This window comes from Pteropus alecto, unplaced genomic scaffold (genome assembly GCF_000325575.1).
Source record: "Pteropus alecto unplaced genomic scaffold, ASM32557v1 scaffold287, whole genome shotgun sequence".
Taxonomy (NCBI): Eukaryota; Metazoa; Chordata; class Mammalia; order Chiroptera; family Pteropodidae; genus Pteropus; species Pteropus alecto.
In genome coordinates this window covers 2,171,770-2,190,881 of record NW_006439718.1, presented here as the reverse complement: position 1 = coordinate 2,190,881, position 19,112 = coordinate 2,171,770, and the positions used below count along the sequence as shown (strand labels likewise).

General features: G+C 37.0%; 2 protein-coding genes and 1 non-coding gene across 5 annotated transcripts in view; 1 reads left to right on the top strand and 2 right to left on the bottom strand.

Annotated features, from left to right (window-relative positions):
• Nucleotides 1-286: 286 nt before the first annotated feature.
• On the bottom strand, nt 287-17,657 carry TIMM23B (translocase of inner mitochondrial membrane 23 homolog B (yeast)). Its single transcript, XM_006916932.2, has 7 exons — nt 17,373-17,657; nt 14,998-15,056; nt 13,751-13,844; nt 13,448-13,532; nt 11,021-11,079; nt 9,112-9,222; nt 287-798 (listed from the first exon to the last, which is right to left on the bottom strand). Exons 1-7 carry the CDS (start codon nt 17,476-17,478, stop codon nt 683-685), a joined length of 630 nt encoding a protein of 209 aa, XP_006916994.1. The 5' UTR covers nt 17,479-17,657; the 3' UTR covers nt 287-682.
• Nucleotides 11,595-11,795, bottom strand: LOC112483923. The gene has a single exon (XR_003047819.1). It is a non-coding gene; the product is annotated as a small nucleolar RNA SNORA74 (small nucleolar RNA).
• PARG (poly(ADP-ribose) glycohydrolase) overlaps nt 17,655-19,112 on the top strand; it is a 115,461-nt gene continuing 114,003 nt past the window's right edge. Inside the window, exon 1 of one of the 3 annotated variants that reach the window (XM_006916931.3) lies at nt 17,655-18,169. In XM_006916931.3, coding sequence (XP_006916993.1) covers nt 17,953-18,169 — 217 coding nt within the window. In that variant the 5' untranslated portion in view covers nt 17,655-17,952. The remainder of the gene's footprint in view (nt 18,170-19,112) is intronic. The other 2 variants (XM_015593247.2, XM_015593248.2) reach the window with 2 other exon arrangements.

Sequence of the window (19,112 nt, the reverse complement as noted above, 5' to 3'; positions counted from 1 at the left end):
TCATCTTTTCTAATTATACTCAGTAAAGAGATGAGTTAACATACACAGAATTAAGCATGATTGTTGGACAGATTGTTCTAACACACTAATGGTATAATGGTTAATCTGAAATCTCTTGAGGTTGTTTTTGTCAGCTCTGTTGGAGAAAAATCTTAACTAAGCTGTTAATGCTGCCATAGCCCTTCATTTTAACACAAGCTTGAAAACATGATTTAGATTAGTTGGGGCAGAAAAATACACCATTTTATACTCAGAAAGATGCTTTTAAATGGAGACATCCACTGTGTTTACATTGGAGTTGACTTTGGTTCTGTTTTCTTTATTGGGAATACAGAGCAGTAGAGTTTTGGATCATTAAATGAACAAACGTGGTGATACAGTATTGACAAGCATGACCTGAATTATGAGAGTAAGTGGTTTTCCACTTCAGGGAGTAGGAGAGAACAGGTACAAGATCTTCAAAGAAGAGAACCACATTATTCGGTCACCAAAAGGTTTTGGCTTCAACTCATTAATAGCTGGAAGGAGAGCTGTCCTGGTCAACCATCCATCATCTTCACAGCAAATCGGAATCGCCACAATTTTTCAAACTAATTGTAGGTAGAAGAGAGAAAAACTTCATACTGACATTAATTGATCTGGATAACTACTAGTGTCCTCTATTCACAGGTTGGCAAAATCTTCAGAGTGACTGTTGGAGTAAGGAGCCTTTCATGTGCTCCCAGTTATTATATAATGCATAGAGGCTAGTAAGTGTTAGTCCTGCTAGGCCACCTCGTGCTACCCCTCGAAGACCACCTGGGGGAGGGAGAACAAGAAAAGATTTGTATTGCAAATGTCCTGACATCAAAGGATTAAATAAGTCTCATAAAATTGAGGCATACATTCATGTATATAAATAAGTCATCCTAAACAGGAGAATCAAAGTTTTAAATGTAATATCAGAAACCAAGACAAGTTCAGGAGATAAATTCCCTGAATCACTTGTTTAACATATATACTATTTTCATATTTAAAACCTTTTTTAAATATTAAAATATTTCTCAATCTGACTTGTTCCTATAACACTTAGAAAATATCTTAATGCTTATTATTGAAATCCCAACTAGATCAATAATTTCCTGCTAGTCATATAGTTAAGACCAGCGGTCCCCAACCTTTTTGGCACCAGGGACCAGTGCTCTTAGGTGAATCTAATGCTTGGTAATCTGAGTTGGAGCTGAGGTGGTAATGCTAGCACTGGGGAGTGGCTGCAAATACAAATGAGGCTTCGCTTGCTGGTCCACCGCTCACCTGCTGTGCAGCCACCACATTCCTGAGGCCAAAGATGGATACCAGTTCGTGGCCTGGGAGTTGGGGACCCCTGGTTTAGACTTCACTGGCACTGTCAATTGATTTAAGGCTATAATATAAATAAGGAACACCCTCTTTGGAAACAGCTTTTGGACTCTGCACAGGTCCTGCAACTATTAACTTTGAAGACTCAAGAAGTAGTGCTGATAAGATGGCTATAATCAAGCTTTAAGTGAGGTGCTGATGAAGCACTAACTCACCTATCCTCCACTTCCCTTGTGTGTCAATCTACAACTAATGAGCAATAAAGCACTTAGCATCATCACAACAGTTGAAAAATATTCAATGATTAGACAACTATTTTTGCTTAATGAAAAAATTTTTCATGTGAAAAAGGATTAGCAATAGATATTTTATTTGAAATGCAGAAACAAATGTTTAATCCGTTAACTTAAAATGGTTCCCAAGTCTAAAAGAGGAATCGGGGTACCCAAAGAAGCTTTTAAGAAGTGGCTGCTTTCTCTTAGTTTCATAAGTATGGACCATAAACCAGGCAGCCTACATTGTACCTATGAAGTAGTAAAAGGTGGAATGGAGCTGTGGTCTAGTGGTTACCTTACTAGGGGCCCTTTAGTTACAAACCAGTAGATGCTTATTAAACTGAGCAGACTTAAGATGTTTTAAATTACTGTTTTAAAAAATCAGTAAATTTTGTGAAATTCAGTGATGTTGCCAAGTTAAAACACTTCAGACCAACAATTTCTGCAATGATAGTCCTGCCAGGTGGCTTCAGCTGATAAAGGGCCACTCCTTCCAGGAGCCTCTCTAGTCTGAAGAGTTCTGATAGCTGACCTGCTTAGGCTTCCCCTATGAAATGCCCTAATTATCTTTCTTAAACAGACACAAAAAGCTATATATAGATGATGTATGCGGTTTCTGTCAAATATGTGGGAGGCGGGATCAGAAACATTAAAAATATTTAAAGTAAATGGGAGATAGCTCCTTGAAATTGACATCATCTCTGTATCACCTTGCCATAGACTAGGCAGGGCAGCTGAATTTGCAACTGTATTCAATGTGGTTGAGACATTATAAAAGCAATGTATCCTCAATCAGCTAATTTAAAACAGTCTGCTCAGTTTAATAAGGATCTACCTCATATCTTTTACCAGTAAGTCAACAAAAAGTTGTATGGGCAGAAAGTAAACTATAATTAGACCAAATTCCTAAAACGGAAAAAATAAACTACGAAGTATAGAATAAATGCTAAGCTATCTGCAACAGCATTACTATGGCTCAGTGAGACCTAAACTTTCAGTGTAATGAGGGTTCTTTCAATCAGGTTATAAAAATTTAATACTCGAACCCATTCTGAGTCAACAAAGCAAAAGCTAAGGTGGCCTCACTGCTGTTTATTAGTAGAAAAATGATGGCGGGTATGTAATTGAAAGTACACTGGTTTTTTAGATACTGTTTCCTGGAACAAAACATTCAACTTCAGACCAACTCACCTGGACCTTTAGTAAATTACTGATCCACAGGACTCTGAAGTCTGCCTACTGGTTTGGAAATAGCTGCAAAATGTTTCTGTCAGTTGGTCCTTTGCTTTGAGTGTCCTAAGAACATGTATTATACTCGACCCTTTTGGAAGAATTTTCATACTAGTTTTCAGCTATCAAATAATAAGCCGCCTAGGCATAGGCACTGGGATAACAAAATGAAACTGGGAACTATGAGGCTTTCAGATCTTTGGGACATCAGTGGCATACTAAGTGTTCATTAATAACAACTTATCTCCCAGAAAGCTTTCTACTTTCTGACCAAAATGAAACAAACTCAAGTCACTTTTCGAAGGCTAGGAAAAAGTTATTTCCAGCAAGACACCAAAAATATGCAGTGTCTGATTTACTAAGCACAGTTAATCCTGACTCAAGGGTAGCCTTTTATTACATATCAGCCATGTTTTAGTTTTAACTCTTTCCATTAATTCCAGGGTTTTCCAACTAGTTGATCTGTTAAAATTTGAGGACCTTGGCTTTAGGCTTTCTGTAATGAAACAACTCCTTAACTAAGCACAGGAAGTTGATTAGCAAATACACCCACTTTGAACACAGAGTAATAAGGCCAATGGTCAGTCTCTCTAAAGCACAACAAATGTGAGATGTGTGTTTCACAGGTTTATCTTCTCTTTTCAATCCTTACACAGACTCTTCCAGAAAGGGCAAATATTACTTTTTCTAAACATGGAGAGATGAGGCCCAGAGTATTTAAATGCCTTGTTTGTGGGGCAGAGAGCTGGTTAGTGCCAGAGAATACACACTGAATTGACAATTACTCAGCAAATTTTTCTTAAAATGGCCAGAAAATCAGTATTTCAGGCTTTGAGGGACCAAAACCTATTATGTAGGTACTTCTATAACCATTTAAAATGTAACTTAAAAAATGTAAACCACATTCTTAGTCTGCAGACAGTGAACAGGCATCTGGCAAGCAAGGGCTGGTAATCCCTGCTTTACATGAATGGCCTTACTTACTGAGATGGCTACTAAACACTACTCAAAAATTTTTTGCAATAATTAACTTTAATAATTTTTGTTACTTATTTTTAAAAATGTGATAAAATACACATACAGTTTACCATTTTTAAGTGTACAGTTCGGTAGCATTAAGTACACTGGCATTGCTGTGCTACCATCACCACCATCCATCCCGAGAGAACCCTTTTCATCTACTAAAACTGGAACTTTGTACCCAATTAAACAATAATTTCCCACTGCTTCCCAGTCCTAGCCTAATGCCTAATTTAATTTTTATTATGTTGATACATCTTTGCTCACTTTTAATTTTTATTTTTATCAAAGTAGCCTACATACATAATTTTTAAAATCAAGATAGTATTCATAGATTTTAGTGATACACAAAAGTCTGGTGCAATCCCCATCCTCACCCTAATTCCCAGTTCCCAAAGGCAATTAACTTTAATTCTTTGCTCTTTACTTTCACGTTTCTTTCAATGAACATTATCCTGCTATATCTGCATTTTTCAAACTTAGATATTGTCTATTGACTTCCTACTAGGAAAACTGTGTTAAGTCTTACAACAATTATACAAAATGTGCTTATGGCAGAAAGGAAGTCAGTTGATTTATATAGGTTATCTCATTTACAAGTCTATGAAGAGAATGGAGGTCACCCTTGTTTTATAGACAAACTGAAATTCAGACAAGTTGCTGTCTTGTTCACACAGCTTTTTAGTAATCTAGTGCTTGTCAAACCCAGTTTGATCCAAAGCCCACTGTCTTTCTCATCATAACACATTGCCTCCAGGATAGAGAAAAGAGAAATCAGGGAAATTTCTTGAAACTGGTAATAAACAGCTGAGTTAGGGCTTAAGGAGGGATTGGATTTCAAATTTATCAGTTTGGCCATATGAATAAGGAAAGTATGGGAGAAAAGTTTGGAAAGACAGGATCACAGCATGAAAGACTAGGTGAGAAGTTTAAATTTAGGTTGAAAGGCAGTGTGTCATCAAAGGTTTTTGGACAGGAGTATTCAAATTAAAACCATCCTTGAGTAATATTAACCTAGAAACAAGTAGATAAAATGGAATTAAGGTAGAAGCCTAAAATCAAAAATGGTCAATGAAAAATACTGTTGAAGTTAAGGGTGTGTGATAAAGGTCTGAACTCAGGTGAAAGGTGATGAACTTCACAAATGATGAAATGAGAGCATGGTGAGAGAAAGGTAGAAATCAAGGTGACTGGGTCACTTAGAAGGCTGTTTCCTATTTCCTTGTTTTTTCTTTGTTTTGTTACATAGTGGAAGCAATGTGTGACTTTGAACAGCACAGCAGCTACCTTTGCTGGGCTTCCCTCACCACTGCCCCCCATCCATCTTTTTCCCTTGCGATCCCAGTTCTTCTATGCAAGACTAAATGCACTAATATATCTCGGTTGTTTCTGACTCCCCACAATACTGTGTCCTTTTAGGACTATTTTCCAGCAGATTCTTAGTCTTTTTGGTGGCTGCTTTTCTGTGGGTGGTAGGGAGTATCCCAGGCCCCTTTGAAAATCTTATGGACGTTTCAGAGGGTTTATCAATCCTGAGTGAAAACCTCCTGGTATACACGCTATACTCAGAAGAAAGGTGAAAGTTTAACTCTGGAAGTGACAATAAACAATTTAAGGCTTATAAGTAAATGGAAATGCTCGTCTTTAGAAGGTAAGAATTAACTGATGTCCAGTTAAGCCAAATTCTTTACAATGGCCTACAAAGCTCTATCTTTTCCATGATTTGGTCCCTTGCCACTTTTATGACTCCAGATTCTAGTACTCTTCCCACTGTCTTCGAACTCCCACTCAGGGCCTCTGTTCTTGCTGTTACCTTTATCTAAATCACTTCCTCTAGACATCCAACTCACAAGCTCCCTCATCCGTCTTTGTTCAAAATATCACCTCCTTGAAGCCTATCTCAAACACCTTGTACATGTGATTTTGCATGTATGCCTTAGTTTGCTGTAGAATAAACTGCTAAATGAGAGACTGCTTGAGCAGAAGGATTTACATAAAATATTAATAACGCCAAATCGCCTTTCAAAGTATTTGCTTACCTTTTGCCAATATGTGTCATGTACTTGTGTGTCATGTACTATCACTTTAAGCCAGTTGGTGAAAAATATATCAATGTTTTATTTTGTTTTTTTTTTTTCCTGGTTGCCTGGAGATTGAGCAACTTCTGCTGTTTAAGAGTCATTTGTATTTTCTTCTTAAATGTTTTGTCATATTCTTACTCCATTTTTGGGGGGTTATTGGTGTAAATGATTTGTTGAAATGTTTTATACACTATGACAATTAGTTCTTTGCATGTTATATACGTTACATGCATTTTTATTTACTGGAAGAATGTTGATGCCAGCAATAGAAATAAAGTTATCAAGAGACTCCTTTTGGCATATAAAATTTAATTTTGAAGGTCTGGCATTCATGGATAAATAATACCTTTTAACAATAACCCTGATCATAATTGCTTAATTTGATAAACTGGATTTGTGTATCTTTTTACTTTTACTTAGTTTTCTTTTATAAGATGACTGAGACTTCTTTATGGAAGGAATAGGATTAGCAGGTCAGGGATTTTCTGCAAGTGGGAAGGGAGCACCCATGTCCTAGTTTATGAGGCCTTGTTTTCTGCAGATAAGTGACCAGGCCTCTTAAATATTCCTAAGGATGATAAAACTACAGCTGGTCTTGTTCTGGTAGAACACTGGTAATTATTAAACATTTTCATATGCCCATGGAAATCGAATAATGACATTTCACACCCTCAGAAAAAAATATTTATATAGTTTGTTAAGTAAGCATTAGGCCTGAACTAAAATCACATCATCAGAATTATTACTTTAAAAATTAACTCCTTTTTGCTTAAATTTTTTGGTTAAAATGGACAGCTATCCATTTTCTTATGTAATTTTCCTAATGACTTTTCTTTCTATTAAAGTAGCTGTATACCTGAGTCATACTGCTTTCATTCTAAACTTTAAAAAAAAAAAAAAAAAAAAAATCTATTTTTTTAAGAATACATTGAGGATTGGAAAGATTTTAGGTCAGTAGGAATTAGCCATTCCCTGAATGAAAACTTTATTCTTCAACAGTTTATGCTGGCTCTAGACTAAGAGTGCCTAAATTCTTTTCCAAATCCAGAAGTAGAAGTTATATTTGTATTCCTGCTATACAAAATTCATAATTCTGTGCTTCGTCTTAAGTTTATTTCAAACCAGAAATCAATAAGACACTGAATTGCTTTTGTTAGGCTGATTTTGATGTGCTGAGCCGGGAACTGTGAAGCTGGAATTCTGAGTCAGGAGATTATTTACTTCCTCTGTGTTCCACAACTGCAATGGAAACTGCAATCGACTTGCCACCTGACACAGAATTAATGGATATTCTTTTTTGCTTTTTTCTCTGCTGAGCCAAGGACTTTCTGTTCCATAACTTATGTTGGAAATGTCCCAGGCTGTGTCATAAATGCTATATACTGCAAAAAATTCGTTGTCACAAAAAGCTAGGCTCTCATTTCTCTTGATGATATTGAGTGTTCAGCCTTTTCCTTTCTGTCTTTTAAATATGCATAATGTCTTAAATTAGGTAATTCAGAACATTCTTATATCTAGGACTGCCCTTAATACAAGAAATGCCACAATGGCTTACCCTTAGAAAACGGAATGGTGGAGATTGAGCTGGAACTTCAGTGCCCATCCACTGGGGTAGAAGCAGCTCCCACTCAGCTCCAGCCATTTGCCACCATGCAATGTGAGCTTGGTGTTTTCCATTTATTCAAAAGAAGCTGGAATTCCAGATTTTTGTGTGAAATCTAGTTTTTAAATATTAATTTGATCTTTTTAAACATAGTTTGGGCCAATTAAACTCTTCCTAGCTGAGTGCCACCCTTGTGCTGCCAATTAAAGTTTTAAATTCTTTTGTCTGACCCTATAGACTGTCAATGTGAAAGTATTTTTGGGTTTTTAATAAGGTATTTCTATGCCAAAGTAACATTTTCATGGACATAACAGGTATTTGCCATCTTATTCTACCTAGGAGCTATTTGTAAACATACCCAAATGCACTACTAGAAGTTTTGTGATCTCTTAGGAATAAAATTCCAAATGCTATCTATTTTCAATACAGAAAAAGCCACTTACTCTCATATATGTCAGGAATACTGACCTACTATGGAGACTTCTCATTTCTTTTTAGTAAAAATGAAGCAAAAATGCTACCTGATATAAATGATAGAGGACTTACTAAAAAACAGAATTATTTAATCAAGTGTCTAATACATAATAAAGCAATCAAATACTTTTCAGAGGCAGGCATATGGAACATATGCAGTTGAATTAAACCATTTAAAACAGAAATATGATGAAAAATTTGGAGCTGTCTCTAGTTATATGACATTTTGAAAAAGCTTGTCTTAATAGTGTGCTCACCTATAAAATTGGGGTGTGATTATCACTTCATAGAATTTTAAATGAAATAAGTTATATTAAGTGCTTATTGCTGGAAGTATAATCATAACTCAGTGAATATTAATTTTCTTTCCATTTTAGAGGAGAATTTGATATTTGATCTTCACCCAGATCGTTTTGGTTCAATTCTTAGAGCTCTGATTCTTCTTTTCAAAACTGAATGATATTAGTTTACTTACATTCATTCATAACAGTATTATTCACAGTAGCCAAAGGGGAAGCAACCCAAGTGTCCATAGAGACACAGAGAAACAAAATGCACCTATATATACAACAGAGTACTATTCAGTCTTAGAAAGAAAAGAAACTGTGATACATGCTACAACATGGATAAACCTTGGGGACATTATACTAAATGAAATAAGCTGGTCACAAAAAGACAAAGACTCTATGATTCCACTTACATGAGATACCTAAAGTAGTCAATTTCATAGAGAGAGAAAGCAGAATGGTGGTTGCCAGGGGCTGAAGGAAGCAAGAAATGCAACATTGTTTAAATGGGTAGAGTTTCAGTTTTGCAAGATGAAGAAAAGTTCTAGAGATTAGTTGTCTAACAATGTAAATATACTTGATATTACTGAACTATACACCTAAAAACGATTCAAATGGTCAATTTTATATTATGTGTAGTTTACTCCCCCCCCAAAAATCAAAAACAAAACCAAAACAACCACAAAGTTTCAGAGAACACTAGATTATAATGCAAAACAAAACAAAAAAATTATAGTTTCCTTTGAAAACTATGGATGAAAAGCATATTTCAAGTGTATTAAGAGAAAGCTCTCCAACAGTACCTGTACATTTATACAACATGCCCGTCATAGTTCCAGCTGCTACTGTATTGAGGTCATCTTCAGCACCTCGTGTTTTCTCAATGATGACACCAAATGCACTATAGAGTAAAGCTACAGGGGAAATGGAACTGATCAGTAATAAAAAAGTGACTGAAAGTCAGTATGACAATTATATTTAGATAAATGTATCCTACAGACATGACTCTGTAAGTATTCAAAGATATATAAAGAATGATCACTCAAACATTGTTTGTGATAGCAAAAGCCTGGCAACAAATAAATGCCCATCAAAGGGGGACTGATGCAGAAACGGACTTTCCATATAATGGAATACTATATACTCACTTAAAATAAAAAAGAGTAAGAGCTACATTCACTAATATGTAGCAGGCAGATGTGTACAACCCTTGATATGTAAAAAAGATGTTTGGAAAGATTCAGAAGAAATAAATAGTAGGAAGTACCACTGGGGAGTCCCAGGAAGAATCTTAATTTTCACTTTTATTTATAATAGCTGTACTTTGGATTTAGAAACAAAAACAAAACACATCTACTTCTATTTTAAGAAAAATACAACAAAGAAAGGTGAGTTTTGGCCTTTGCACATGTAAATACTATAACACTGGCACTACTGGCACTATTTAGTTTTAACAAGATCTTCCTCCAACCCACCCTTCTTCTCCTATGCCTATAAAGATTCCTACCAGCCATGAATGCATTATTTTTCCTTACCCTTTCTGAAAATTGCCACATTTGACCCCTAAACATTATACAAAGCTCTCGGTCTTATAACTCCTTTTACAAAGGTTCTTGTTTCAACTTATTTAACTGAAACTGAACTTGAGCAGAACACTATGATTAATAATATTACAAAGGGAACACACAGGGTGATTGGCCATCCCTATCTGCTCAGGACTGAGGGTTTCCTGGAACATAGGACCTACAGTGCTAAAACTAAGTCCTGGGCAGAATAGAATGGCTGATCACTCTAGATATATAAGCAATCAAACAGGAACAAAGGAAGGGGACTGTGTATGGGGGTGGAGGCAACTGGAGCATGAGTGGCATATGGAAGCAGCCATTTAGTAGGATCCCAAATATGAGTCTGACTTTACAGAGTGAAAATGTACTACTTCCAAATCCCATGAGAAGGCTGGGCGCTTATTGTATCAACATGGGCTTTTTCTATTTTTCAGTAATAGCAAAAGCCTGGCAACAAATAAATGCCCATCAAAATGCCTATCCCTTACTTAATCTGCCACATTTAAATGATTTTCAGACTTTCGACTAAGTTATAAAGAAAACCTTGGATGTTAGGTCCTAAGTGCCTCGAGCAGGTTTAAGTCTTGTACTCAAGACTTAAAAATTGAGTCAATCATTCATAAACAATATACTATAAAAGCATTTGGCCCTGACTAACTACTACTAAATCACCCCTTGCTTAGAACTGCAAATGTTTTCATTATCTACAAAGGCCCTACTGCAACTCTGGAAATTAAGTCTAGGAATCTACTCAGATAAACAGAATGATGAATGGGCTATTAGAAAAACATAGCAAGATGGCTAGATTAACCTATCATATCTAACTACAGGACCTTGACCCTTTCTAACATACAAAGCCATTTGCTTTGGACCTAAATTATTTGAATTTCATTTAGTTAAAACATAATTTTATTTGGTATCTTGCTTGGGCAGAAGAATATATAGTATTTAAAAATATTTAAAACATTCAGAAATAGTACTCAAGATGGTATTAGCATCTGGCATTATTTTGTTGTGTAGTTTATGATCTTAAGTAGCATCTGCACTACTCAAGTGGACCAGAATTTTGGTTGATCAAATTATTCATGTTATGTGTACATTCTTTCTCTGCATTAATAATTTATTATCAAGTGAAATCTCAACTTACCCAGAGAACCTAGAGTATTAGCCCAAAGTGCCCCTTGCCTGGTCACCATGTTCAAAATCCTACAAGGGCAGAAAAAGAAAAAAATCCGTATTTAGAATCGATATTTCTCCAGTAATTTGAAAAACCATAATTGCAGCTATTTAAAAAATATAAACCCAATACCCAAAAGTTCCTTAATTAAAAAACTTAATACGTCTTCCGAATTCAGTAAGTCTGGCTTTTATTTTATAGAAAAATAAATGAAGGTAGGTTGAAATCTCCAACCTTTTTGGGAAATGAGTAAAATTCTTGTATATATACAATTATTAAATACATATCAACCATATAAAGGTTTTGAATGACAGCTTGCAATGTATTTTATAAAGTTCACAGAAATTGATCTGTGTAAAAAAAGTCATTATAACCAATGAACTAGCTTACAATTATTAAGTTCTATTTTTTGGGGGGGGGAGTATATATTTAGAATAATAAGTAGATTTAAAGTATGGAATATTAGAGAATATAAAGTAGCATTAAAGATAAATACTCAAAGAGAGGAAAAAAGCAAACTAGAATACACAGAAAAAGCATACTCTGTGTCCACTTCTAGACTAGAACTAAGCAGCCAAAGTGAATGCTTAGCATACTCTCAAGGAAGCACAGTTCTGCCTTGCACCAGTGTCAGACGCCACCAGAACAGTGACAGAGACAACTGGAAGAAGACAGGACATTCCTCTTCCAGCAGTGTAACACCATCACAGGAATGGTTCTGTCCAGACGGCTGACTACTGCTGGAGATTATAGAATTACAGTAACAAAGAGAAAAAGAACTCATTTAATTCATTTAAATTAATGCTCAATAATAAAAATTTGTATTACCTCTAAAAGGTTGTTTATGAAGTTTATTGTTTTTAATTATGTTACGTATTTACTATGTTAAGTTTAACACATTGTTTTTACATTTTCAACAAGCTTTTAAAACTAATTTTCATTCTTGTATTGTTGATAGCACTGTATATCGGTAAAATTCTTTATGATGCAACATACCTCTATTTACTAGGCCTTTAACTACTTCTCACTTTAATCATCTCTCAACAACCTTGAAAGGCAGAGAGTATAGAAAGCTTACCCAAGATCAAAACCAGTAAGTAATAAAACTAAGCTTTAAAGTTATATAGATCTGTCTGGCCCCAAACCCTATCTTCTTTCCATTTTTAAATGTTGTCTTCCTATCTACGAAGATCAGAATCATTGTATATAAAAAAAAATAACATATAAGATTTTTAAAAAATGTAAACCAATTTCACTCTCCTAAAAATTAATAACTATTACTGTTTTAGTAAACAAAGGTTATCTTTTTTAGGAGACCTTCCACAATTTCAAATTGGTATTTAAAGATATAACATTGAGGACTTGTTTCAGAATAATATGGAAGGGAGGAAGGAGATGGGACACAATTGATTTTGGTTGATAGATGCTGATGATGGGTTATGGTTCATAGGTGTTCGCTGTACTATTTTGTCTATTTTTGTTTATATTAAAAATTCTCCATAATACAAAAAGTAAAAAAATTACTACAGGAAGGGAAAAATACTAAGAACATAAATGTAAGAATACTCAAGGATCTGGGCTAGTAAAGCAAGCTCTTTCACATAGTGACAATATGGAAAACTTAACATTGCCTTCAGGATTCCCAAGGTCTAATTTTAGCACACCTGCTGCCATCTGCTGGTTAAACAACAAACAATGAAGATGTAGTTTAAAGTGTCCTAAAACAAAATCATGAGCCATCAAAGACGTACCATAATTCCACTCACATGAAGTATAAAAACCTGCGAAACTAAATAACGTATTACTAAGAGCATACCAACAGGAACTGATCATGTTTATTTCTTAAGCAGGGTGAAGATATGCGTTATATACACTTTCTGGCCTTTTTAATTATACTTTCTCTTCTCTGCAAATCAATTTCCTCGAAGACTGTCTTACTCTTTTTGAAACAATCTCTAAGTTCTAGGAGTTTCATTTAAACTTTCTGCAGGTTTCCATTTCAGAAATGGAGAGTAAAGTTAAGTTCAAGTCAAAAGTCAAATAATAGCAGATGTGGCAATCACTCTTATGTACTTATTTCTTCACTACCATTTCCTATGGCATGCTCCTGAACAATCCGAATAATGTATTTGCCTGAGAATGGGAAAGCTGAGAAATTAGATTGGGGTAGCACCAGCTGACTGAAGGACACCAACTCAAAAGTCACTCCATTCAAATACTTAAGACTCAGTAACCTGATTCTTTCATTCCTTTTATTTTGAATAAAAAAATAATAAAATGACCAAAAAGTATATCAGTACTCTAAATATTTAAAATCTCAAGGCTGTTCTCATCAAGCCAACAGAGGAGAAGTTAATATTCAAACATCACTACATCAGATGATTACATGAGACTTACTGTACGTTTCTTGGTTTGGACCAGGCCATGTTCTGAGTTTCCTTCAATCCTAGCCGTAGACCGTTCATTGCCCCAAATGCAGCCCCTAGTAAATCATAGTAACAATTCATCCAAATAATACAGCTTTATATTAAAAAACAACTGTGCTTCTGATTCTTTTTTATTCTTATTTAATAAAAAAATATGAAAAATGTTAATAATTCTTAAAACAACACTGAAAGCAATATTCAAATTGCTTTTGATTTTAAGCATCTTTGACTCCTTGGATTGAGGACACTTAAAAAAAAAAAGTATTATGCCCACCTGTCATACAACATCCTCCAATGGTAAAGAAGGCCAGTTCAAATCTGCCCCGAGTTTTATTAGCTCCAGTTGGTAAAATAAACTCATCTGTATCCTAAAGGGATAAAAATGAAAACCATGCTGAGCTTCTCTCAAGACAGAGTACTTTCAAGTTTTTTAATTTGTTGAAGTAATTTTTCTCAGGAAGTAAAACTAAAAGTCAACTATGCTCAAATAAAACTTTCTGCAACAATAGCAACACCTAAGTCAAAGTGAAATGAAATATATAACATATATTGTTATGCTCATTAGTTGTTAGGACAAATTAGTTAAGGAGGGATTCTTGCTCAGAACTGTGCTTTTCAATGTAAGTTTGACAGAGTGTACATAATTTGCCTTATTTAATGATAAATTTGAAGCAACAGTGCAACAGAGTTTAGGAAGAACAGCTCTAGAGAAAAGTAAACTGAAAGCTATGAGAAGTAGTTGATAGAATCAAAGTCTGGAAAGAAAAAATAACTTTCATTCTGTAGCTACTATTTATAAGCACAATTTTAATATGTGTAAGACCAAATGTTCATAAAAAAAACTATAAAAACACAGCAGCTTGGATCAGTTATGCAAGAGCAAAATTATCTTAATAATTATTCCTTTGTTAATCTTAGACAGCTATAAACCCTCTTTCCAGTAAATGCATACACAAAATTTGGTATGAACCCCTTGAAGCTCACCTAAGAATCCTAGGTTGAAAAATGCCACTATAAGCACAATATGATTAATATACAATTTAAAATTTATGAATTTTCCATTTTATATTTTCAGAGCATGGTTGACCATGTGTAACTGAAACGACCCAAAGCAAAACCATGGGTAAGGGTGGGGTGACTGTATAGTTTCAGTTATATGGGGTTATGGATATAGTAGAGTTATGGATATAGCAGGTGGTAATGGCTGTACAATATTACAAATGTATTTAGTAACACTGAATAGTACACTTAAAAAGATTTAAGATGTTAAATTTTACATTAGTGTATTTTATCATAATTTTAGAAAATGGAAAAGAACCAAACACCCAAACTCTTTAAAGGGATTTAATCAACTAGTGTTAGGGAGAAATGCAAGCCAAATCGCCACAGTTTATGAGAAAAAAAGGGTAAACAGATATGAGAAACTTGGTGCCTCCAAAAGTATCTGGCATTTAAAATTTTTTTAATGGGAAAAAAAGCACTTCACCAGTAAAATTATAAAAGGCCTAGTCTTGATCTTACCTGCACAAGATATCGTGGATCAACATTTAAATAAGGTGACAGAGGGTTCATACCAGTCACTAGAGAGAAAACAAAGCATCATATTACAACAAAAATGTTAAAGTTATTTTATTTCATGTTAATTCTGCTTTTGTTTTACATGTCTTGAAATTTTGATTTACAGGCTTACTGAATGTGAAATTTTCCCCCACTTTTCCATATTTTCCTTCTTATCTGGCAATTCTGGGGTTCTTCCTCCTGGGGTCCTCGATCCCAAACCAGGTCTTACACTGGTGGCTGAGGATCTCATGCAAAGATGGTATTGGCAGTAACATGGATCAAATAATCAATGGAGCAGGAGGCATAGCCTAGGTCTATTATAAAGCTAATTTCTTTCTACTTTGCTAAAAGAGCTTGACAACTGTACAAAGACTGACAAGAAACCAATGAATTTCAAAAAAAATACAGTGTTTGGGTTATGTGTTGTATGTAAATATTTTATGGCAGTTCTTTCAGATCTTAGTGTTAACAGTTGCTGACAAAGTTGATTTACCATGGCAGTGTAGAGAATTCTTTGGTCATCACCATAGGGATGGAGGTCGGGGCAAAAGAAAATGGAAACTCATGAGGGCCAGATTCGAATCCCATTAACTTTGAAATTAGAAAACTCTATCAAAGAAAATCAACTTTCTCACATTTAAAATTTAATCTTGGGATCCTTCTTTATCTCAGTTGTTTGCAAATCTATGCATTACCTATGGCTGGTCTTTTCATCAACTGAAAAGTCCTATTAGTTCTATATTCAACAGCTACTTTGTACTGTTACTTATCACTTTTATTGCTACCATCCTAGTCCAACCATTAAATCTCAACTAGACTACAGTAACAATGTCCTACCTAACTGGACTCCTCACTTGCCCTAGTCCCTTCAATTCACTTTCTACATAGCAACTAAAGTGACTTAAGAAAAGGAAACGAGCCTTAATAGCTGTCATTTACACTTATAATCGAATTCAAACTCCTTACTATGGCTTACAAAACAAATCAGCTACCATTCTTTGCCCTGCTGATCTCATTATCTCCTACCACTCCAAGTCCCTTGAAAGGCTACAGATACACTGACCAAACAGTTGTTCTTCAAACATGCCAAGTTGGCTTTTTTCCAAAGACATTTGTATTAGACATTTTCACTGGTATACTTGCCTCCTACCTGGCATTTGTAGTATATTCAGGTCACAGCTTAAATGCCAATACCCCTGAGTAGCTTTCCCTGACCTATTCTAAAATGGCTTTCTGCTCCCATCACCATCTCATGATCCTGTTTTATTGCCTATACACACTCATAACCAATTGAAATGTTTTTGTTACTTGGCTCACTTCAATAAGAAGTAAACTCTCATGAAAGCAGCAGCCATTTTTTTTTTTTTAATTGCTGTAGTCCTGCACCCAGAAAAGCCACTGGCCCATTATAGGTTCTCAATGGTGTTCACCCCTTGATCTCTCATTTTACCTTCAAATCTTAATCAAATTAATGTAACAATGCTTTGCCATATTAAGGCAGCTTCTAAGATTTGTAATAAACTGTGTTCTACGGTTTTTTTTGACACAGGTTACACTAGGAACTTAAAAGGGCTTTATTGTTGAGCATAAAGGACCTAGAGAAAGCACAGGAATTCTCAAAAAAGAAAATAGTTTTATACAGCACTTATTCTCCAATTTCCTACTATCTTTAAGTTCAAGTTCTATTCATCCAGTCGAAGACCCATAGTCTGAAAGATTCGGAATACATATTCATAGGATTGAGGAGAGGGCACAGATATGGTTTTCATGCTTCTGCATCCTCCATCTTGCACTATTTCCTAAAACTCTTTCTTCATGTCTGTGACCTTTAAAGTGCAGCTCACTTACCAGTTCCTCCAGCTGTCTCGACTCATATTGCTTTCTCGCCTACATAGGTTGAGTGTTTTGATCTGAAGGCTACTTCGTGATTTAGAATATACGACTTCGAGCTAAAATGTTTTCTATGGAATCGCTATTTGAAGTGCATTTACTTGCAGAGCTGGGTCCTCCTCTTAACCTAGCGCCCAGCACACAGGAATGTGTGAGGAGAAAGATAAGACACAAAGCTTGAATATAAAAGGAAGAAAACATGCAACATTTCCTGAGTCCAGGTCAACCAGAGAGGTTCTTGGGGATCCATGGCTTCAAAAACTCGTTTCAATCTTGACAATAGCAGTGCAGACACACTAACCCCACCACTGATACTGTAGGCTGTGAATGCCAGCCCCCTCCCACCACCAAAAAAAAGGAGGGGGTGGGGGGACAAGGCGCGCTGCACGTCTGGTGTAGTAGCAAGGAGCAGTAAGAAAAGTTCGCAAGCTAGGCCCGATACTTACGCGGGACGCCAGCCAAATCCGCGTGCGAGTAACCGGCTCCGCCGGCTCCGAAAAAGCCGGCCAGTCCTCCTGTGGTTTTGTTGCCGCTTCCCCCGCCGCCCTCCATGGTGTCGCAGCAAATTGCCCGTCAGCTTCTCACCGCCGTCTCAGGCCGGGGTCGTCTGTACCGCTATTGCTCCTTAGTAACAGCGGGTAGACGGGAATTACCACCGACTCTTTCACACGCTGACCTTCCGGGGGCCGGTGCCCGCTAAACCTCACACTTCCACTTTGCGACAGTGTACGGCCCCGGAAGCCGAAAGCGCCTGACGGCAGCTTTCCGGTGGTGGGAAAGTGAACCAAGCCAGAATCAGAGCGGCGCGTCGAGAGGCAGGCGGGTTACCTGTGGAAGAGGGAAGGCACTCGACTGGATAGGGCCTGGCTCGGGAGGGCGGCAGAGAAGCAACTGCAGAAGCAGGCAGCGGCAGAGAGGGAATGGTGCCCGGAGGCGCCGAGAAGGAGGCACAGTCCGTCCCTCAGGGTTAGTGAATGAGGCTCTCCGCCCGGGCCGGCCCGGGGACTGTTCGCTGCGGGTCCCAGCATGAATGCAGGCCCCGGCTGTGAGCCCTGCGCCAAGCGACCTCGCTGGGGTGCCTCTGCAACTTCTCCGCCGGCCGCCTCAGACGCCCGGAGCTTCCCCAGCAGGCAGAGACGCGTCCTCCATCCCAAGGACGCTCCGGTGCTGTTCAGGGTCTCACCCTCGTCAGGCTGCGTCCCGGGGCGGGCGGGACCGCACAGAGGCAGCACCACCTCGCTTGGTACGTGGGGGAAATAAAGGTCTTTGTCCTTCGCCTCGGCCTAAACCTCTTCTTGGTCTTTGAGAACTCGGGGACTCCAGTCGCCTTGTGGTCTAGTGTGCACCAGTCTAAGGTCCCCTTGCTGAGCAAGGCTATCAGTGGGGGAATGGGAACTGATTTTTCCCGTTGCGATTGATGGTGTGAGAAACCCTGATGAGCAGTCACTCACGGGAAGGAAAATGGCAGGAAATTCCACCTGTTTGCTTTCCTCGGGTTTGACTGAGAAATTATCGTAGCCGTTAACATAAGTCTGTGTATGTGAAGCTTCAGCCTCTAGATCGAAAGACAGATAAAAAGAAAGTCACAAATTTCCTCAATTCAGATTCCAGGTCCCTGGGTGCAAAGCTGTTAGTCTTCTCTGGCATTATACTTGACTCGCATACAGTGTCCAAGTAGAATAACTTGATCTCTGTTTTCATACCCTAAAATTTTTCAGGAGAGGTAGACAATCAGAAGAGGGTGATGGATGTTTTGATAGATGAGGGACAGATCGTTTTGGTGGGAGTCAGGAGTACCTAATGTAGTGGGATCAAAGGTAATCTAGAAGATGAGATGCTTAGTCTGAAGACTGAAGAATGATGAATTAACTAGATGAAGAGGAAGTAAGGAAGTGTTCCCACAGTGCAGCTGATTCATATTGTCAAGAGAGATAAGGGACTGAGAGAGGTAGGCAAAGATCAGATCATATTGGGACATGTAGGCAGTGCTTAGGGTTTTGAGCTTTAAGGGCAATGAAAAGCTATTAAAGGATTTTCTGTAAGGGGGTGACTTGATCAAATATATACATATATATATCTTTATCTTTTTTCAGGGGGGAAGAGGTGAATGTCCCTGTCACTGGTATGTGAAAAATGAAGAATGGATTGAAAGGGAACAGAAGTGCAGGCCCAAGACTTCTTAAGGA